Source organism: Amphiura filiformis, unplaced genomic scaffold (genome assembly GCF_039555335.1).
Source record: "Amphiura filiformis unplaced genomic scaffold, Afil_fr2py scaffold_597, whole genome shotgun sequence".
Classification (NCBI taxonomy): Eukaryota; Metazoa; Echinodermata; class Ophiuroidea; order Amphilepidida; family Amphiuridae; genus Amphiura; species Amphiura filiformis.
Genome location: NW_027306061.1, coordinates 324189 through 347452, shown reverse-complemented (window position 1 = coordinate 347452; position 23264 = coordinate 324189). Strand labels below are relative to the sequence as shown.

Below are 23264 nucleotides of genomic sequence, written 5' to 3'. Positions count from 1 at the left end.
ATTTGCCATAAAATGTGTATTACATTGCGAATTTCATAAAATGAAAATTATTTGATATCAGAAGGACATTCTTCGTATTCAGAATTCAATTCGATATGTCTGATGTGGTCTAATGTCCCACAATAAATACTGTCCAAACGTTCATACCCCTTCCCTTAAGCATCATTGTTGTGGTAAATAATGGCTTGTTGATGGTACAACTCATTGTTGCTAATGTCAAACTTGTCAAAGTAATTGCGATTGTATCACACAAGCAAATGAGAAACATGTGATTGTGGACTTAACACGGTTTGGAAATAAGCTCTCCATTATTTTGATCAATACTGTGTGAGGCCTTGGTTCCCAAATGAGAACAATAGTCTGCATATCGACACCCCCGTTCTTGAATTATAACAATTTGAAAATAACACCTCATTTTTTATCCATTCCAATGAGGCATACATTATTATATTGAACAATCATGATCAATAAGACGCATCATGCCCTCAGTGCTTGATACTAGAGGTACAGACCATTGGTTGTTATTTGAATCCACGAGGTATTTTCGTAAATATCTTATTATGTCAACTACGATACGGTAAATGTCCAAAATTCAAGAAGTATATAAAGGTTTTTTAATATGTAAATATATAAAGTATTTGGTCATGTTTCATTCGGGCATCATATTAAAATACCCAAAAATAGAAGTCCCTGACAGTAAAGTTCTCTTAGAGACCCCCTGTATTAGTATCAGGATTAGTATTCATATACGCGTGAAGCAGTTTATGTTTCAAATATTGCTGTTGCAGTTGCAGCGACAGCATGTCGTTAATTAAAGTTGTTTCCTTGCCCTTTATTATTAATGTAAAATGTTTCATACGTGTATACAGCTAAAGATAGGTGGGCATTAACAGCCAGATGTGCTTGATGTCAATTTTTATATGGCAAATAATGTAAATTATTTCAGTCCTCTAATTATCCTCGTACATCAGATATCCTGTTAAAGTTGATAGACGATAACTGGTGGTATGATAATCCACCTTTCCATTCATCAGAAATTTGAGCCACACCAGATCACCAACCACAAGGTGAGCTACAGCACCGTTTCCTATCTGATTATCTCGAGGTTGCTGGTCGATGTGCGCACCAACGAGGACCTCGTCATTCTTCACCAAACCCACGGCAGTGTCTCCGCCATTGTCAGTGTTAAAACTAAACATGAAGAAATAGACACCGGGAACACGACAGGTGAATTTACCTCTGGATGTATCAAAATCATTGCCAACATCAGTAACCAACTGCTGAAAACTCACGACATCATTGACATCACCTGTCTGTGCATTGGTTTTTACAGCTGTGAAGGCAGATCTTCTGGTCACGGCAGATTGTCCCGGCATTCCGCGTTCTCCTTTCATTCCTGCGATTCCCGGAGGGCCTTGTCCACCTATTCCTGTCGGTCCCTGTAGACCAATCTGGCCACTTGGGCCTACCTTACCGGGCAAACCTCTTACACCGGCCTCTCCAGTTTCACCCTTTTGTCCAGCTTCACCTCTGACCCCGAGATCACCTCTTGGCCCGGATTCTCCTCTCAATCCGATTCCAGTCTCTCCCTTTTGACCGAATCCGCCCGGTATGCCATTTGTTCCATGAGATCCGGGTACGCCTGGAATTCCGGGTTGCCCCTGGGGGCCTATTTGGCCCTGACAACAGCTGTTACACGAAGACGACTCCATAGCCTGAGACACGCCTCTGTTGATCATTAAAGGGAGCAAGATAAGTGACCAAATCATTGTGAAAACTGGAAAAGAAAGAAAATACGAAACGATTTTGTTTATTATGCGTTTACGAAATATCACATAACATGAGTTATTGTATTGTACTTTTCAAAGACTATTAGCAACCTCTCAAGTACGCAGAGTCGAGTTCAACCAATTATTCATATGAATGGACCCGATGCCTCATGGCAAATATTGAAAGTTACGTAGATTTTACATGTTTGACAAGCTGTTCTAGCTAAATTCTTCAAAATTCTACCACTGTTTACCCCAAAGTTACTGTGCTATCCTCCGTCAGCGTCTTCGGCAGCGTGTAAACTTGTCAGCAGCGTCTACACGTCGAGAAGGAGAGTAAAGCCCTGAAGCTATTATCACTTGAGCGGAAAAGGCCAAGAACCGAAAGCCGCTGCGGAAAGATGCCACCATATACATGATATACACTGACATTTTGGCTGGCGTTTTGCCATTGTGACAGACGTCACGTTTTTGGTCGTCCGCAGCGTTTTTTCGTTTGTTAGCTGTGATCTTCTGTTCTGTCCGAATAATCAGCTTTGTTCGGGGAGATGTTCGCCTTATTGATGTCTTTTGCAGCGGTATACGCTGCGAAAAATGTTAGCCTTTGCAGAAGACGCTGTGAAAATTAGCCGATGCGTCTCTCGCAAGACGTCTGAGTATTCGATGACCTTAAGTATGTCGTTTCCGCATTTTCGATAGATAAGAGCACTTAATAATGACTGCGAAATAGTCCGACTTTTTGTGGGCGTTTTCCGTTGCGATAGACGTGGCGTGTTCGATTCTCCGTATCGTCGCGTTTTCGATTCTCCGCATCAACGTTCGGTTGTACGCTGCGACCTTCTGTTCTTTCCTCTTAATGGTTAGCTTTGTTCAAGGAAATTTCAGGCACTGCGGAAGATACTGACGGGAAATTGCGACAGATGCAGCGACGAATTTTCCGTAGCGTCTTCAGCAGCTGGTACGATTTCAAGCAGCGTCTACCGAATGCGAAAGAGGTCAATTAGACTAACAGAGCCCAACAGCCCCAAACAAAGCTGGATCTTTAGAGGCGAAACAACCGAAGATCGCAGCGGACGAATGAAACGGAAAACGAGACGTCTGCCTCAACGGAAAAACGTCTGCAAAAACGTCGGACTATATTTGACTATAAAAGGCTAAAATGCACCCCGACGTTTTTGCCTCATGTTTTCGGTTGTCTGTATCGATTTTCAGATGTCCGCTGCGACTTTTCGTTGTTTCCGCTCAAATGATTGTCTTTGTTCGGCATGTTCAGGGCTTTGGTCGCTTTGTGAACGTCTTCTGCATCAGACATATGAAGAGACGCGGTGGAAATTTAGCCGTTGCGGAAGACATTTATGAGGGCATTTTTTGTTGCGACAGACATTGCGTTTTCCGTTCTCGGCGGCCATTTTCGGTCATCCGCTGCGATCTTCTGTTCTTTCAAGCTTTGCTCGGGGCTTTGTTTGCTTTATTGACGTCTTCTGCAACGGAAAATGCAAGGATAGCCACTGCGTCTGTTCCAACGTCAAAATGTCCACAAGACGTCGCACTATACCTTTAGTCTTTAAATGCCACTATAGGCATGATAGGATATCCGACGTCTTTTAAAGGCGTTTTTTCGTTGCGACCTTTTCGGTTCTTCGCAGCGATTTTTCGGTCAGCTGCGACTTTGGGCTTTTCCCCGCTTAAATGATCAGTTTTGTTGGGGGATTTCTTCGCTTTATGGATGTCTTCTGCAACGGAAAACAATAAATGTGTTTTGTATGATATCATATTTTGTATTTTAATTTGTACATTTTATATTACTTGCTACTTGTATTGATTTTAAAAACAATTTGCCTATTCTCATGTTATAGTAATATTATTGTATTTTGTATATATTATCATGTTGTATCATGTGTAAGTTTAAGTTATTTTTGGTAGTTTTTAAGGTTTTGCATTGTTTTATCTGTAAAGCGCCCTGAGGCTTTTCTGCATAGGGCGCTATATTAAATCTTTGTTTATTATTATTATATTAATAAGGCAAACGAAGCCTCTAACAAAATGTAATAATGAGCGGAAAGAACAGAAGGTTGCAGATGACAACCGACAATTTAGTCGACTATACCATCCATACAATATAGTCTAGGTTCTGTTTTATTTGTTATACCTATACTGACACATTTCGTACTGGGATAAGACGTATTTTTCCAGATTAATGCCTATGTTAACCCTAACACCCATAAATACCACAAAATACCAGGGTCTGCGATGACGCAATCACCCTAAGCATGCTAAGTCTTAAATGCTCACGGAATTGCTGGCCGGGGCAGCGTTACCCGTGTAGCTACCGGTCCGTGATCGTGTGCTTGGCATGCGGGGGGTCTAAGGTTGAATCCCTGGGGGTGCCAAGTGACTTCTTTGTTCATCTTCTCTCCTTTTTCGTATCTTCTTTAACTTCCGATATCAAAAAGCAGGGTTCGGTGTTAGGGTTAATCATATTTTCTGCTAAAAAAAGACCTTTTGAAAAGTGTCGCTCTCACAATGCAAATATTGTTTAAAAATTAGATTCTTAACCTATCTTTAGATTTAATTATAGAATTTCTTCACAAATTGTGGTGACTGATATGCACTTCAGATAATGTAACGACGCGAAACATACATGCCAGTCACAATTAAAAAAAATGTAGATATTTATATAGCGCTTTATGCCGTAAACAGCCTCAAAGCGCTTTACATTTATTCCGCCGTCTTTATACTGGATATCCCTCTCTCTCTCTATTGAAGACGAGGCTGAAATCGTATACTAAAACCACTGAAAACCTTGTGGTCGAAATTATTTTGTTATTTACTACAATGTAGTTTTCTTTAATTCTCCGATTTTACTCTTTAGTTCTCAGTAATTACTCTTTAGCTCCTCTCAGTAATTATTCTTAGCTCTTTTTAGTAAGTACAACTTTATACCCTGGCACCTAGCAGTGCATGACGATATATTCAAACACTGTTTTAATCTGTTGCTGTAGTAGTTAATCCTATTACATCATCACTTCTATGGCTAATACTATCAAATGATGAATCTTTTCTCAACATTTTCAGATCAAAATGCTTAGGTTATTTTCATTTTAGAAACCTAACCTTTAAAGTTTCTGTTACAGTTAGTTAAAATACATACCTGTATGCGAATCTGTATCATGACACAAATATCTTCGCTATAGTCACTTGTAAGGAATATCATGCAAATCATGCAATGGATAATCTTCAGTCAGATCCGGAACACAAATAACATAGCCGCTATAATCATGATAATACCAGTCAAATGACGCTTTTATTTGCAATACCAAAAGTCCCTGTTCAGGACACTGATACTTTCGCGACCGAGTCCCAAGTTCCGTGAATTCCGTTCTTTTCCGCGATTATGTTTTTGTTAGCTCAGGGGTGAATCAGGGTTCATTTTTGGCCCTGTTTTTTCATTGGCATTTAACCTATGTCAGGCCACATTTCAGTGAGGGATGTTAACTACCCCCGTCCCGCTCGCCATGCTCACCTGCTCCAAAAATTTGTATGCAAAAGCTATTTGTGACCACAAGCAAATGAAATTAGGTGTTAAACAGCCCCCCCCCCCCCATTTTGACAGATTTCTGGAAGACAAGAGCCGTCAGGGACACTTTGCTCACACGGTCCCGAGTCCTTTTGGGAGGATCATTTCAAACAAAAAATAGCTTCAAGAAAACTACACACATGTTTGCATGAAATTGTACCGAATAATTTTTTTCCCAAATCATAAGGTCCTCTTAATACCCGAACACATTCCAAACTGATCAGGAAATATGATAAGAGGGAACATTTGATGCAACCTTTCATCATGTTCACACAAAGTTATCTTTCAGTCGGCTTATCTTGAATCATATCATATATTTTGTGTATTATATTGATTGTCAAAGTTCACCCTCAGTAGGCATATTGCCAATAATGATTTTTATCGAAGAAGCTATATCATGATATGCTAATATGTGACCTGCTACCACGAAATGAGTACAAAGTCGCAAGTTGGCAAGTTGGTAGAAAGTCTGGGCAAAATATGAACTCACATGAACCTCCAATACTCCATCACACAATTTTGAACATAGTGTTTGGTTCTGCTACAGAAACGTATCCACGATAATGCATGCTAAAATGATGACCTAAATAAAACTTATCATTACAATAGACGTTACCTCGCAGTTATTATTCTAAGGCCTCAAAATGTGCTATTCCAGTTAACATCAGTACACCCCCTATGGAAGACATGACTTTAATCTTCTAAATAGAGAGTGTGAATTTCAAATGGGGTTACCTATATAAATGGATGACTTCATTTGAAATCCACATCACATGTGTGGGAGACTGATGTCATGTCTTCCATAGGGGGTGTTTGGATTTCAACTGGAATAACCGCCAAGGATTCAAAAGTCTCAATGCACGTCCATTACTACTTTAATTATGTATATGAAAATATTCAGAAAGGAAACTAATTATTGCTCCAATATTACATTGCCTTTGGTAATATGAATACCCACTAAGCATCAATAAATGTAATGTTTTCATGTAATATGAATACATACACCACACAAAAGTTTTGGACTGAAAACGGAGTTCCGGAATATATCGCAATAAACACGATCACTATAGCAATTATAAACTCACTTGGTGCTTCGTTATATTAAATCAGTATACTTAATGCCTGTTCACTGGTTCCTTATTTAAGAATTACAGGCTAAAAATGAAATATTTATCGTTCAGCAAGTCCACTGTTTTATGTCTGATTACATTGACTGTGATTTCACGATTGTTGTCAATCTCCTTGGTCATCTTTCGGCGATTTTTGTTACCGAGTCTTTCAGGAGAAGCCCGTAACTTTCGACAAAGCGGAGAGATACTGCACAACCCATAGCCATGGTTATCTACAGTCCCATAGCGTCGATACATAATCTTGAAGAACATCAATTTCTTGTTGATCGCTGCACAGAAGCTGGAAATGGTACCTTCTATCACTATGGTTATTGGATTGGTTTGAATGATAAACAAGAAAACAATATCTATCACTGGACTGATGGGTCTGATGTAGACTTCTTTCACTGGGGAACGAACCAACCTAATGATAAAGGAGGTTTGCAAAGTTGCGTGCATATGTATTATCCGGAATGGAATGATGAGGTGTGTTCAGATTGGAACTTTCCTTTTATTTGTAAACGACCGCGTTCAGTTAAAAATACACCGTGTAATTAGTTTCATCTGCATGCCTATATAAAACAAATATAGGCGCATCTTAAGTTTACATTTCGTGCTATGAAAATTCCAACCAGAAAATTGAAAATGAAATATTTATTGTTCAGCAAGTCCATTGTTTTATGTCTGATTACTTTGACTGTGATTCCCTGTCACGATTGTTGCCAATCTCCTTGGTCATCTTTCGGTGATTTTTGTGACCGAGTCTTTCAGGATAATCGCATAACTTTCGACAAAGCGGAGAGATACTGCACAACCCACACCCATGGTTATAGGTCTGTCACACTACGACGGACTGGATCAACGTACATCACCGAATACAAAAATATTTTATTCGGTGGAAAAATCACCAGTCCGGCAGAAGATTCGGTGGGATTTTTGGGTCCTATCTATCCGTCTCTCTATGCGTTGTGGCCGCTAATAGGCGTCTTATATTCGATCGTTCAACGTCCGACAAATGACCGGATTTGGGGGTCAACGTCCGACAAATGACCGGATTTGGGGGTCCGATTCCCGTTCGTCTCTCTATGCGTTGTGGCCGCTAATAATCCTGCAGGCGTTTTATATTCAATCGTTCAACGTCCGACAGATGACCGGCGAATCCGTCGCATGTGGCACCAACAGGGACGTCCACCCTATCAGAAAAGTGGGGGAGGAGAGGGTGTTTGAGAGGGTTTTTGACCCCTTAGAGGCAGTGACGTAGCAAGCACTTTTTCAGAGGGTGAACAAAGTGGGGAAAGACAACTTTTAAGGGGGAAAACTTTGACGAAAATGGTCAATTAATATTGGCTAAACAGTACAAAAGGGCTACAAATCTGATATATCAGGGCAACCAGCGTCCGGGGGCAATAGAGGTGAGAAACCTTTGGACAAATTGGTGAAAGAAAGCCTAATTGAAGCCATTGAAAAGTTTTCACCATTATTGTATAATATAAACAATTGTTTTAAAAATAACACGTGGATGTCCATAGCAGAAGCAAAAAGGAAGACATGGGGACTTTAGGGCCTATTTACATTATTAGGCCTAGGCCTATTGTGTAAAAATTTAGTTTTAAAAATGGAAAATTTGGAAAATTGTTTTTGGTGCATCATTTTTACACTATTATTGCCTTAAACAAAAAAACAAAGAAGGCCCGAACTGAATTTGCAAAATTTAAAATGTTACACTGATCCACTGACGCTTAGATATAAGACTTCAGACTCGTAATTTCAGGTAAAGCATGCATGGATTGATATGTTAAAGTCAGTAATAGACCTAAGTCCGTCTTAAATACTGACTTTGGTGACAAAATGTCACGGACCCTACATATCGACGGGCCGGCAGTAATTTTCACAGGCTTTTGGGCCGGCCAAGGAACCACATTTAAGCACTGCCTATAATAATCACAGGCTTATACTTAGGCTTACTACTATCCTGGGCCTACTCAATAACGTACAATTTAACCTTTTCCATGTTTTCTCTTCTTTTTTCTTCTTGTCAATCACTAAAACTGGTAGGAATTTGATATTGCGTCCTCTACCCTTCAGAAAGTGCCCCTCCCTCATTACTACTTACATGCATAGGCCTACTAAATTACGTGCAATTTAACTTTTTCTCTTCTCTTCTCTCAATTTTTCTCACTTTCTTTTCTTTTTTCTCTCCTTTCCCCCTTTTTCTACTTGTCAGTCACTAAAGTACTGGGGGAATATGATATTGCGTCACACACCCTTCAGAAAGCCCCCCCCCCCCCCATCCCACAAAACTTGAAACGTATTGTCGACGGACTAAACAAACATCACCTAACACGAAACGCATTTGGCGGATAATAGCAGGACATATGAAAAACATAAAACGAACATTGACGAACACTAACGGATTTGCTAAAATACCATCCGTTTCTTATACGGAAGACCGATCCGGTGTAGTGTGACACTAAGACGGTTTGTGTCAACGTACATCACCGAATGCAAAAATATGCTATCCGGTGGTGAAGGCCTCACAGGAACGTATTTGCAACGAACACGGGCCGAGTGCAACGAACAAAGAACGAACATGAACGAAAGAAGAGCGAACAAACTCCGGCAATATGCAGCACCATACGAACACACATCGGATAAATACCGAACATGTGTATTCGGTACACTCCGTTCAAGTTTTGTACATGCACAAAACTTGCCGACGGACTTAACGAACATCACCTAACACGAAACGCATTTGGCGGATAGCAGGACATAAAAAGAACATAAAACGATCATTGACGAACAACAACGGATTTACTAAAATACCATCCGTTTCTTGTACGGAAGCCCTATTCGGTGTAGTGTGACAGGCGCATTATCTACAGTCACATTTAGCGTCGATACATAGTCTTGAAGAACATCAATATCTTGTTTCTCTGTACAGAAGCTGGAAAGGGTACCTTCTATCACTTTGGTTATTGGATTGGTTTGAATGATAAACAAGAAAACAATATCTATCACTGGACTGATAAAACAATATCTATCATTGGACTGATGTAGTTGTATATTTTTATATATGGAAATAAACGAATGAATGAATGATGGGTCTGATGTAGACTTCTTTCACTGGGGGACCAACCAACCTAATGATAAAGGAGGTTTGCAAAGTTGTGTGCATGTGTATTAACCATTCTTAGTCAGTGGGAGTGGTCTATTACGTAGACACATAATCTGATTGGACAATCGCATGATTTTGGGTGTCGTCTATCAGGCGGTAGACGACCCCACGTCATCATGCGTGTTAATAACGCGTAACACGCTCATAGAGGTGCGCGTATGTATCGCGTTGTATGCGTAGACGCAGTGCGGAATACTCGCACGCGCTAGCAGTACGCGCAACAAAAGATGAGAAGTTGTAAACAAGTTTCGTTCATTTTAGAAAAAGGGAGTTTTTAATTTTAACTTAATTTTTGCTTTAAAAAGTAGTTTACAGACTTATTAAAATAATATTTAACTGACTAAGAATGAGAATAAACGATGGGAATTTTTATTTTGCCTATCCTCTACCTATGATAGACGACAGGCAGGTCCAATATTTTTATCGTAGTGGATACCGGCTGCGCCGGCATCCACTACTCAAAATATGGACCTGCCTGTCGTCTATCACACGGTAGAGGATAGTCAAAATAAAAATTCCTATCGTTTATTCTCTAATTAACCGGAATGAAATGACGAGGTGTGTTCAGATTGTAACTTTCCATTTACTTATAAAATCAATTGAATACAACCTCTAATTACCCAGCAAACACAAAAACGTTTTAAAACGTTTTAAATAAGTTATATTTTGGCTTTTGGTTTAAGTAAAACGTTTTAATAACATTAAAATGTCGGGTTATATAAAGGTCATGATAACGTTTTAAAACGTTTTGTATGAAAACATACTACAACAATATTTTAAAATATTTAAAAAAAATGTTATTGTCAACTATTTTTGCAAACATTTTTGCCAAATATTGTGTCAATACTTAAATAACATTATGTTAAAATATTTGAACCCAGCAAACACAGAAATGTTCTTAAAATGTTCTTGAAGACCGATCCGGTGTAGTGTGACACTAAGACGGTTTGTGTCAACGTACATCACCGAATGCAAAAATATGCTATCCGGTGGTGAAGGCCTCACAGGAACGTATTTGCAACGAACACGGGCCGAGTGCAACGAACAAAGAACGAACATGAACGAAAGAAGAGCGAACAAACTCCGGCAATATGCAGCACCATACGAACACACATCGGATAAATACCGAACATGTGTATTCGGTACACTCCGTTTCAAGTTTTGTACATGCACAAAACTTGCCGACGGACTTAACGAACATCACCTAACACGAAACGCATTTGGCGGATAGCAGGACATAAAAAGAACATAAAACGATCATTGACGAACAACAACGGATTTACTAAAATACCATCCGTTTCTTGTACGGAAGCCCTATTCGGTGTAGTGTGACAGGCGCATTATCTACAGTCACATTTAGCGTCGATACATAGTCTTGAAGAACATCAATATCTTGTTTCTCTGTACAGAAGCTGGAAATGGTACCTTCTATCACTTTGGTTATTGGATTGGTTTGAATGATAAACAAGAAAACAATATCTATCACTGGACTGATAAAACAATATCTATCATTGGACTGATGTAGTTGTATATTTTTATATATGGAAATAAACGAATGAATGAATGATGGGTCTGATGTAGACTTCTTTCACTGGGGGACCAACCAACCTAATGATAAAGGAGGTTTGCAAAGTTGTGTGCATGTGTATTAACCATTCTTAGTCAGTGGGAGTGGTCTATTACGTAGACACATAATCTGATTGGACAATCGCATGATTTTGGGTGTCGTCTATCAGGCGGTAGACGACCCCACGTCATCATGCGTGTTAATAACGCGTAACACGCTCATAGAGGTGCGCGTATGTATCGCGTTGTATGCGTAGACGCAGTGCGGAATACTCGCACGCGCTAGCAGTACGCGCAACAAAAGATGAGAAGTTGTAAACAAGTTTCGTTCATTTTAGAAAAAGGGGAGTTTTTAATTTTTAACTTAATTTTTGCTTTAAAAAGTAGTTTACAGACTTATTAAAATAATATTTAACTGACTAAGAATGAGAATAAACGATGGGAATTTTTATTTTGACTATCCTCTACCTATGATAGACGACAGGCAGGTCCAATATTTTTATCGTAGTGGATACCGGCTGCGCCGGCATCCACTACTCAAAATATTGGACCTGCCTGTCGTCTATCACACGGTAGAGGATAGTCAAAATAAAAATTCCTATCGTTTATTCTCTAATTAACCGGAATGAAATGACGAGGTGTGTTCAGATTGTAACTTTCCATTTACTTATAAAATCAATTGAATACAACCTCTAATTACCCAGCAAACACAAAAACGTTTTAAAAACGTTTTAAATAAGTTATATTTTGGCTTTTGGTTTAAGTAAAAACGTTTTAATAACATTAAAATGTCGGGTTATATAAAGGTCATGATAACGTTTTAAAACGTTTTGTATGAAAACACACTACAACAATATTTTTAAATGTTTTCAAAAATGTTATTGTCAACTATTTTTGCAAACATTTTTGCCAAATATTGTGTCAATACTTAAATAACATTATGTTAAAATATTTGAACCCAGCAAACACAGAAATGTTCTTAAAATGTTTTTTCAAAACCTTTTAATAACATTTAAATGTCGGGTTATATAAAGGTCATGAAAACGTTTTTAAAACGTTATTGAAAATATTTGGGCAAACATTTTTCGCAAAATATTTGTTCAACCCCAAAATAACATTCTGTTTAGAATGTTTTGTATCAAGTTTTCAAGAATGTTTTTGGAATGTTATTAAAACGTTTTTATACCCTTTATATAACCCGACATTTAAACGTTTTCTGTAAAACATTTTTGTTTGCTGAGCAGTAGATTATAAAAAAATGTTTTTAAGCTTATGAAAACGTTTTATACTCTTAATATACCCTTTATCCATCTACAAAATCGTATGGTGCTAGGTCCTTCTCATTCGCTGCTGCTAATTTATGGAACCAGATTCCAAAAGCAATCCGTCAATCTTCATCTGTCGACGTTTTCAAGTCCAAGCTCAAGACGCATCTTTTTACCATGTATTTTCATCAGGATCAGTAATGCTGTATTTTTGTGTATCTATTCGCTTTGTGCAATTATTTAAACCCAGCCCACTTACCATCTTTGGGAGCAAAATGCTGTTGCCTTGATCTTGCTGAAGAGTGCACGTGCTAGTAACCTCTCCTCTCCTGGGTTATTTCTCGCCTTATGTGCCGGTCACATTCGCTTAAACCCCATGCTTTATATTATTGTTTATTTGTTACTTTATAATGTGCAATTAACACCCAGCCCAACTTACCATTCAATGGGAGCAAGATGCTGTTGCCTTTATCTTGCTGAGAGTGCACGTGCTAGTAACCTCTCCTCTCCTGGGTTATTTCTCGCCTCATGTGCCGGTCACATTTCGCTTACTTCCATACTTTGTATTATTGTTCATGTATAATGTTATATTGTGCATTTAATAACACCCAGCCCAACTTACCATTCAATGGGAGCAAGATGCTGTTGATCTTCGCTGAGAGTGCAAGTGCTGGTAACCTCTCCTCTCCTGGGTTATCATGCTTTTTCATGTGCCGGTCACATCACCAAATGTGTTTTGTATGATATCATATTTTGTATTTTAATTTGTACATTTTATATTACTTGCTACTTGTATTGATTTTAAAAACAATTTGCCTATTCTCATGTTATAGTAATATTATTGTATTTTGTATATATTATCATGTTGTATCATGTGTAAGTTTAAGTTATTTTTGGTAGTTTTTAAGGTTTTGCATTGTTTTATCTGTAAAGCGCCCTGAGGCTTTTCTGCATAGGGCGCTATATTAAATCTTTGTTTATTATTATTATTATTATTATATAACCCGACATTTAAACGTTTTCTGACAACCTTTTATAACCTTTTGCGAATGATGTCGAAAACGTTTTGTGTTTGCTGGGTAGGCACCACATCTAATGTGGTCTTATAACGTTATCGGTGCCATGTTAGGTACCGATAACCCTTTCTATCATATACCCTGGTGATAAGTCTGGGCAAAAAATTAACTCATGATCCTCCAATACTCCATAGCACAATTTTTAAACATTGTTTTTGGTTCTGGTATAGAAACGTACCCACGATAATGCATGCTTAAATGATGACCTAATTAAAACATACCATTAAAATAGACGCTACCTCGCAGTTATTATTCTGAGGCCTCGAAATGGGCTATTCAAAGTAAAATCCATACACCCCCTGGTAAACATGCATGACGTTAATATTCCGAACAGGGAGTGTGAATTTCAAATGGGGTTACCTGGATCGGTGCTCCATTTTAAATCTACACTCTCTGTCCTCTTTGTTTAACCGGTCGATCAGGTGTGAAGCGGGATGTGAAGACACACTTGGGTCCTGATGGGACCAGGCAAAAACAACTATGGGGTGTTTGGATTTCAACTGGAATAGCCCAATACGGATTCAAAAGTCCCAACCCACGCCCATTACCAGTTTAATTATGGAAACTAATTATAGCTCCAATATTACATTGGCTTTGGTAATATGAATAACCACCAAGCTGTCCAAGCATCAATAAATGTCATGTTATAAGAATATAATATACACCACACAAAAGTTTTGGACTGAAAACGGAGTTCCGGAATATAAACACGATCAATATAGCAATTATAATACTCACTTGGTGCTTCGTTATATTAAATCAGTATACTTAATGCCTGTTCACTGGTTCCTTATTTGAGAATTACAGGCTAAAAATGAAATATTTATCGTTCAGCAAGTCCACTGTTTTATGTCTGATGACTTTGACTGTGATTCGCAGTCACGATTGTTGTCAAGCTCCTTGGTCATCTTTCGGTGATTTTTCTTACCGAGTCTTTCAGGAGAAGCGCGTAACTTTCGACAAAGCGGAGAGATACTGTTCAACCCATACCCATGGTTATCTACAGTCACATTTAGCGTCGATACATAGTCTTGAAGAACATCAATTTCTTGTAGATCTCTGCACAGAAGCTGGAAAAGGTACCTTCTATCACTATGGTTATTGGATTGGGTTGAATGATAAACAAGAAAATGATATCTATCATTGGACTGATGGGTCTGATGTAGACTTCTTTCACTGGGGAACGAACCAACCTAATGATAAAGGAGGTTTGCAAAGGTGTGTGCATATGTATTATCCAGAATGGAATGATGAGGTGTGTTCAGATTGGAACTTTCCTTTTATCTGTAAACGACCAAGTGCAGTTAAAAAACCAGTCCACTGTTTCTAATTACTTTGACTGTGATTCGCAGTCACGATTGTTGTCAAGCTCCTTGGTCATCTTTCGTTGATTTTTGTTACCAAGTCTTTCAGGAGAAGCGCGTAACGTTCGACAAAGCGGAGAGATACTGTTCAACCCATACCCATGGTTATCTACAGTCACATTTAGCGTCGAAACATAGTCTTGAAGAACATCAATTTCTTGTTGATCTCTGTACGGTAGCTGGAAATGGTACCTTCTATCACTATGGTTATTGGATTGGTTTGAATGATAAACAAGAAAATGATATCTATCATTGGACTGATGGGTCTGATGTAGACTTCTTTCACTTGGGAACCAACCAACCTAATGATAAAGGAGGTTTGCAAAGTTGCGTGCATATGTATTATCCGGAATGGAATGATGAGGTGTCTCAGATTGGAACTTTCCTTTTATCTGTAAACGACCGAGTTCAGTTAAAAATACCCCATGTAATTAGTTCCCTCTACATGATACAAAACAAATATAGACGCATCAACTTCAAGTTTACATTTCTCGCTCAGTATCAATCGGATTATATATTGTTAACAAAATGCATGCACCCAATCATACCTTTATTTTCTTAGTTAGAAGTTTGCTTAATGATTACTTTGGCGGTGATTCGCGGTCAAGATTGTTGTCAATCTTTTTGGCCATCTTTCATCGTATGGAGTCGTGAAGCGCGTAACTTTCGACAAAGCGGAGAGATACTGTTTAACCCACACCTACAGTCACATTTCACGTCGGTACCTAGTCTTGATGACCGTCAATTTCTTATTGATCTCTGTACAGAAGCTGGAAATGGTATATAACTTCTATCACTTTGGATTGGTTTGATGATGTACAAGAAAACAATATCTATCATTGGACTGATGGGTCTGACGTAAACTTCTTTCACTGGGGAACCAACCAACCTAATGATAAAGGAGGTTTACAAAGTTGTGTTCCAGAATGGAATGATGAGGTGTGTTTAGACTGTAACTTTCCATATATTTATAAAGTCAATTGAATACAACCTCTAATTAGGCACCACATCTAATGTGGTCTTATAACGCTATCGGTGTCCTGTTAGGTACCGATGACCCTTCCTATTATACCCTGGTGATGTAATAATGTAATAAACATAATAATTAACATTTACATAGTGTTATCATTATTCATTTAAATAAAACACAAAAACACCATGCAAATGTTCAGGGTCTGATAGAAAGAGCCATCGGTACCGATCGTGACACCGATAGCACTATAGGACCAAATTAGACGTTGTGCCTTAGTTCTGCATGGTATAAAGTTATCCGATATTTACATCGAACTTGACATCGTATGTAATCATTTCGCGTAATGGTGAGAAAAATTGCAGAGTGCCCCCCTGACAAAAAAAATGAAAGAAAAAGTGCCCCTCTGACAAAAAAATGAAAGAGAAAATCAGGAAGGCAAAGGAAAAGAAAAAGGGCAAGGAGCCCCTTTTCTAGCAAAATTCAGGGCCAAAATAGTGTAAAATACAAATTTTTTCCGCGCTACGCGCGCACATTGTAACTATAAAGCCCTTTTTTAGCCGGATAATGGGCAAAAATAGTGTAAAATACCATTTTTTTGGCGCTGCGCACGCACATCATCCCAATAAGGCCCTTTTCGGGAAGCTCGAAGACATACAGTCTCTATGTATTGTATGATGGAACTGCAATTTTGTTCGTCTGTGCCCCCAAAATTTTATTTTGCCCCCCCCCCCCTGACCAAGAAAGCTGGCTACGCCCCTGTTGACACGTGTTCAAAATTTCGTTATTTCTTTCTTTGTGTTCTTGTATATAGTTTGAAACTGATGTTCTGAAATATTTTAGAACACTTATAACACATGTGTCATGTGTTCAACTGTATCTTATGAACACGTCTCATGTGTTCACACTAGTGTTCTCTAAATAAGTTGAACACGTGTCATGTGTTAAAAAAACGAATACATTAATGAACGCGTTCCATGTGTTCTGGCCAACAGTGTATATAACGGTTTGCTTACTGTGTTAACATAATTCGGTCATGTTTTCTAGCATTAAAATACCCCAAAATTAAAATGTCTGACGGTATAGATCTTTCAGAGACACTTTGTACTATTATTTTATATACGAATGAGGCAGTTTATCGGCAGTTTATATTTCAATATTGCGGTTGCATCGACAGCGTGTCGTTAAGTTGTTTCCCTTGCCTTTATCAATACGAGGGGGTATCCAAAAGTTTTTGACATCACCCAGAAGGAAAAGAGCTATATTGATGAAATTTTGTCAGTGTAATCACTGGTCCTTATGTAAGCTACATTATGGTCCAAAAATGGTCTCCTAAGTATGTTTACTTTCTTTACAGGTGGCGCTAGATGGGCAGTAGGCGCATAACCTGCAATTTGATGAAAATTGAGGCACGCACGTGATTAAGTTCCTGCATTTGGAGGGTTAGGCCTAGTACAATGCATAGAAAATCTATGATGAAATGAAAGCTATCTACGGTGACGATTGCCCATCATATGGCACTGTTACTTTTTGAAAAAGGAATTTCCAAACTGGCCACATGTCCCTCACAGATGAGCCAAGAAATGGACGTCAATCATTTACGGATGATGTGGCCACAGTGAAGAAACTCAAGAAAGTGGAGGATTTTATCATGAAAAGGTTAATGCGCCAGCCTGAATGCGCCTACTGCCCATCTAGCGCCACCTGTAAAAAAATTAAACATACTTATGAGACCATTTTTAGACTATGTACATATAAGGACCAGTGATTACACTGACAAAATTTCATCAATATAGCTCTTTTCCTTCTAGATGATGTCAAAAACTTTTGGATACCCCCACGTACAGTTGAAGTTAGGTGGGCATTAAAAGCTAAGTATGCTTGATGTCAATTATTAAAAGGCATATAATGTAAATTATTTTAGCCCTCTAATTATCCTCGTACATCAGATATCCTGTAAAGGTTGATAGACGATAACTGACTTCATGATGATGAACCTGTCCAGCCGTCAGAAATTTGAGCCACATTTGATCGCCAACCACAAGGTGAGCTACACCACCGTTTCCTATCTGATCATCTGATCCTTGCTTGTCAATGAACGCACCAACGAGGACTACGTCATTCTTCACCAAACCCACGCCAGTGTCTGCAGAGCTATACTGAGTGTTGAAACTAAACATGAAGAAATAAACACCGGGAACACGACAGGTGAATTTACCTGTGGATGTATCGAAGTCATTGCCAACATCAGTGACCAACTGCTGGAAACTCACGACATCATTGACACTACCTGTCTGTCCATTGTTTTTGAAGGCTGTGAAGGCAGATCTTCTGGTAACGGCAGATTGACCCGGCATTCCGCGTTCTCCTTTCATTCCAGCTATTCCCGGAGGACCTTGTCCACCTATTCCTGTTGGCCCCTGTGGTCCAATCTGGCCGCTTGGGCCTACCTTACCGGGCAAACCTCTTACGCCGGCCGCTCCAGGTTCACCCTTTTGTCCAGCTTCACCTCTGACCCCGGGGTCACCTCTTGAGCCAGAATCTCCTCTTAGTCCGATTCCAGCCTCTCCCTTTTGACCGAATCCGCCCGGTATGCCGTTTGTACCATGAGATCCGGGTACGCCTGGTATCCCTGGTTGCCCCTGGGGGCCTATTGGGCCCTGACAACAGCTGTTGCACGTAGACGACTCCATCGTCTGAGACGTGCCTCTTATGATCAGTGAGGAGAATAAGATAAATGACCAAATCATTTTGAAGTCTGAAAAAGAAAGAAAATACGAAACGATTGTGATTATTCCCTGCAAACACAAAAAGTTTTACAGCAAACGTTTAAAAGGATATCAAAACGTTTTAATAACATTCAAAAAACATTTTTGAAAACTTGATTCAAAACATTCTAAAAAGAATGTTATCCAAGTGTTGACAAAATATTTTCCATAATTAAATGAAGAGCTTTGTTGCAAAACCCCTTACATCCACTTTTGACTTTTTGAGAAAAACAGCTTTTTTTAATTGTGCAAGTATTACTCAATTTGGGTTTGGATAAAGTGTTGATGAATAGAAACTTTAATAGGTTTGGTACAATTTTCAAGCATTCCTATTTATTTTATTATTTATTTTATATTGCACCTTTTGTAGATGTTAGGGGTTTTGCAACAAAATAAATTTACCCCTTTTCTATAAACCACCTTTGCAATCAAATTTGAGCCCATTTGTTTGCACTACATTACGTAACTTGACTAATGCTTTGAAAATCAAAAAGAAAAATTGAAATATCTCATTTACTTTTTTAATTATGAATTTTTAATTTTTTTGGGTATATCCGAAGCTACACCTTTTGTTAATTAAAATGATTTTTTCAAACATAGTGACCCAAAAACAGTTCCTTTTGGTTTTAATAGGTAAAGAACATTCCAGGCTACTATTATACATCAAAAAATTAAAACAAAACAATTCTATATTCATTTTAAGTTCAGATTTCCTGAATCCCGATATCTCCGGAAGGGAAGGTAGTATGAAGGTCAAACAACCACCAAAATGTGTATTTTTACCCACACTATAATACCATGCCAATAACTCAATTTCAGCCAAAAGTGGATGTAAGTGGTTTTGAAACAAAGCTCTTCAAATGTTTGCCTTAAATATTTTACAATAATATTTTAAAACGTTTTCATGACCTTTACATAACCTGACATTTTAAATGTTATTAAAACGTTTCGAATAAACGTTTTAAGAACATTTTTTGTGTTTGCTGGGTTGCGTTCACCATGTTCACGAGATATCTCATAGTGTTGGGTTATTGTACTTTTCAAACTGGTTATAAGAAGTAGCGGAAAATTTTACCCGTTCCAGAAGAGGTCAAAATTAGCCGATGCGTCTCTCGCAACGGCAACCGCCCGCAAGACATCTGAGTATATACGGTGATATAAGATTTCGTTTCCGTGACCTAAACCCGCCAGTTAACGATCCTTATATCCCTAGATACGGGCACGGCATTTAAAGGTTGCGATATAATAGTCCGACGTTTTTGCGGGCGGTTTTTTTTATTGCGATAGACGTCGCGTTTTTTGTTCTCAGTATTGATATTCGTTTGTCCGCTATGTTCTTTCCTTTCGAATGATCAGCTTTGTTCGGGGATTTGTTCGATCTATGGACATATTCTGCAGTGGCAGACGCTTCGAAAATTGTAGCCGCTGCGGAAGACGCTGGCGGAAAATTAGCGTCGGACTTTTTGGCGGGCCTTTTGCCTATGCGTCAGATGTCTTAGAGATTTTTCAGTTGTCAGCTGCGATTTGCCCTTAAATTATCTTTGTTCGGGGATTGGTTCGCTTTATGGACCGTCGTCTTCTGCAGCGGAAGACACAGTGGAAATTTCAGCCGCTGCGGAAGATGATGACTGGAAATTAGCCGTTGCGGCAACGGCAAAACGCACACAAGACGTTAAAGTATATTGTCTGAAAGTCAAAATATATATAAAGCGTCCAAAAAATACAGAAAACGTCCAAAATGCAAACAAAGCCCAAAACAAAGCTACTCACTGGAGTGGAGAGAACGGAAGGTCACAGCTGACAACTGAAAATTGCAGCGGACAACGGAAAACGCGATGTCGGACGCCCGCTAAAACGTTGAAGTATTATATTGGCTTCAAATGCTAAAACATAGTCCGACGTTTTTGCGAGCGTTTTTGCGTTGTGTCAGACGTGGCGTTTTCTGTTCTATGCAGCGATTATCCATTGTGATCTTCGGTTCTATCCACTCAAATGATCAGCTTTGTTCGGACTTTGTTTGAATTTTGAATTCTGCAGGAGTTGTTTGATGGGATCATTTATTAGTTTTACATACAAAACATCATGTATAACCAAATTTTAGGCTTAAACAGCTAAAAGTGATATCGTGCTAATGTATACAGATGCTTTTGAGTCGTTCTCAACTTTAATTTCCCCTCTTTTACAAAGTTATTCACTTATAGTATTTTTTAAAGCTTTTTCGGATATAAAAATAATGTATCTATTTATGACAAAATTGGTGGCGCTATTTAGTTACTGGAAATTACCCTTTCAAGCTTTTAATACAAATAATTCCTTTTATTGCTTGATAAAATATGTTTATAAAAGTTCCTTGTTGCTTGTTTCACCTATTCCAGCGGTTTTAATGGCGTTATTAATCATCTAACCTTTGCAAATAAAGATATATGATTTAGGATAAATAGCGCCATCTATAGCTTGCATGTAGTTAATAATGAAGCCAATTCTATATACATCAAACAGCCGTGAGGGGAAGACGCTATGGTAAACTTTAGCTGCTGCGGCACACGCTACGGAGCTATAGAAAATTTACCGTGTCGCAACGGTCCGACGTCCGACTATATTTTGACGTTGCGCCGGACGTTGCGTTTTCGATTTTCCGTTATCCGCTACGACTTTCAGTTCTTTCCGCAAAAGTGTTCAGCTTTGTTTTGGGACTTCGCTTTATGTTCGCTTTAGGCGACGAAAAAAATCCTGTTCTACGGACGGACGGACCTTTCAAGGGTTGGTTGGTCGGGCATTCCTTTTTCTGGAGGCCAAAATTACCCTAAAAATTCACCAAAATCTGCAAAATCTGAAAAAGATTTTTTGCAAACATATTTTCTAAAATGTTCAGACAAAAATAATTTTGGCCCACAAATGGCTGAATTTACATGATTTTAGCAAAATTTAAAAAAAAGTCTCCAAAACGCAAATTCTGGGTGGGTCGGGCCCGTAGAACAGGGTTTTTTCATCGCCTTATGGACATATTTTGCAGAAATTTCAGCCTCTGCGTAAAACGCTGGCAAAACGTCCGACTATAATATTATAGTGACCTTTTGTACTCTACATTCGTCAATAAGGCAAAGAAGACTACAACTACTACACTGGAAATTGTATTTCAGCACAGACAACAGTTGTGGAGTTACAGTCAAAAATGAGGGAAATCCAATATTTGATCAATAAATCAATAACTACTTGGCTTGAGTTGCTGGATTTTCAGTGCAGTAGTTCTTGCCCCTATAATATACATATCTTATTTGTCACCAATGCGCTATAATGTTTGAGAAAAATGCAAAAATAGGCACAACATTGGCCAGGGTGTATTACCCCCTTAAAGGGTCGTCTGACGCAACGTTAAAAGGCCCGTAAAAACGTCGGACTATATTTTGGCCTTTGAAGGTCAAAATATAGTTGGACGTCTTGCGTTGCCACAGACGCAGCGGCTAATTTTCCGTAGCGTCTTCCTCAGCGGTTGAAAACACCAGCAAAAAGTGTCAGACTATATAGTGGCCCTTTTAAAAAAAATGTGTCGTTTTGATCGAATTGCGTTGTCGTAGTTCACCATACTAAAAACATCTTCTTTTAAACTTGGTTTAAAATACGTTACATACCTGTTGTAGCCCCTATGCGTAAATCTGATGTACTATAAACAAATGGCTACAAAGTATCTGCTCAAAAGTCGCTCGAAATGATTATGACTATTATAGTTGTTATGGAAATCATGCATTGAAAATCTTCCACCATTCGGAAGTATGTGTTGTATCTACAAATATACGCTCATAGCTCCTCATCTTACCAAACGATGTCAAAATTCACAGTTGACAGGGCGCAATGATTTTCGTGAACGCGATTTTCCATCGAATTTTCCCGCGAATTAGTTTTTGTTTGTTAATTTTGTCAGTTGTTGTTATGAATCGTTGTATATTTAGGGCTGGGGTATGAACGTTTGGACAGTATTTATTTTGGGACATTAGAGCACATCAGACATATCGAATTGCATTCTGAATACGAAGAATGTCATTCTGATATCAAATAATTTTGATTTTTGAAATTCGCAATTTAATACACATTTTATGGCAAATCATTAAAATTGATATTTTGATATTTAACAGTACTTGAAGTAAACTTTATAAATCTGATGATTTATACTTAAAGTGTATGTAGGTGGGATGAAAAGCCGACGATCAATTGAAAATGTTGACCTTTCGTATTGAAGATATGGAATTTTTTCCCCAAAACACCAAAAAAAATTAGGTCTTTTGGGAAAAAATCCATATCTTCAATATGAAAGGTCAAAATTTTCAATTGACCGTCGGCTTTTCCTCCCTGCTACATACACTTTAAGAATATATCATTAGATTTATATAATTTACTTCGAGGACTGTCATATATCAAAAATTTGAAAAATATCAAATTTTTATAATTTGTCATAAAATTTGTATTACATTGTGATTTTCAAAAATGAAAATTATTTGATATCAGAAAGACATGCTTCGTATTCAGAATGCAATTCGATAGGTCTGAGGTGCTCTCATGTCCCACAAAAATACCGTCGAAACGCAATAAACGCTCATTTTAGATCCCTTAATTATTTGCCTTCTATTAAA

At 38.4% G+C, this 23264-nt stretch overlaps 1 protein-coding gene across 1 annotated transcript; it reads right to left on the bottom strand.

Annotated features, from left to right (window-relative positions):
- Nucleotides 1-593: 593 nt before the first annotated feature.
- Nucleotides 594-22458, bottom strand: LOC140145783 (uncharacterized). The gene is made up of 6 exons (XM_072167459.1): nucleotides 22269-22458; nucleotides 17803-18629; nucleotides 14872-15203; nucleotides 14563-14730; nucleotides 6617-6879; nucleotides 594-1777 (listed from the first exon to the last, which is right to left on the bottom strand). Exons 2-6 carry the CDS (start codon nucleotides 18619-18621, stop codon nucleotides 951-953), a joined length of 2409 nt encoding a protein of 802 aa, XP_072023560.1. The 5' UTR covers nucleotides 18622-18629; nucleotides 22269-22458; the 3' UTR covers nucleotides 594-950.
- Nucleotides 22459-23264: the final 806 nt, after the last annotated feature.

Coding starts and splice junctions, on each gene's coding strand:
- LOC140145783 (XM_072167459.1), bottom strand. CDS start 18,621: ATGATTTGGTCATTTATCTTATTCTCCTCACTGATCATAAGAGGCACG. Junction 15,204..17,802: donor ATCTGATGTACGAGGATAAT/TAGAGGGCTAAA, acceptor CTTTATCATTAG/GTTGGTTGGTTCCCAAGTGA. Junction 14,731..14,871: donor GACTGCGAATCACAGTCAAA/GTAATTAGAAAC, acceptor CTTTATCATTAG/GTTGGTTCGTTCCCCAGTGA.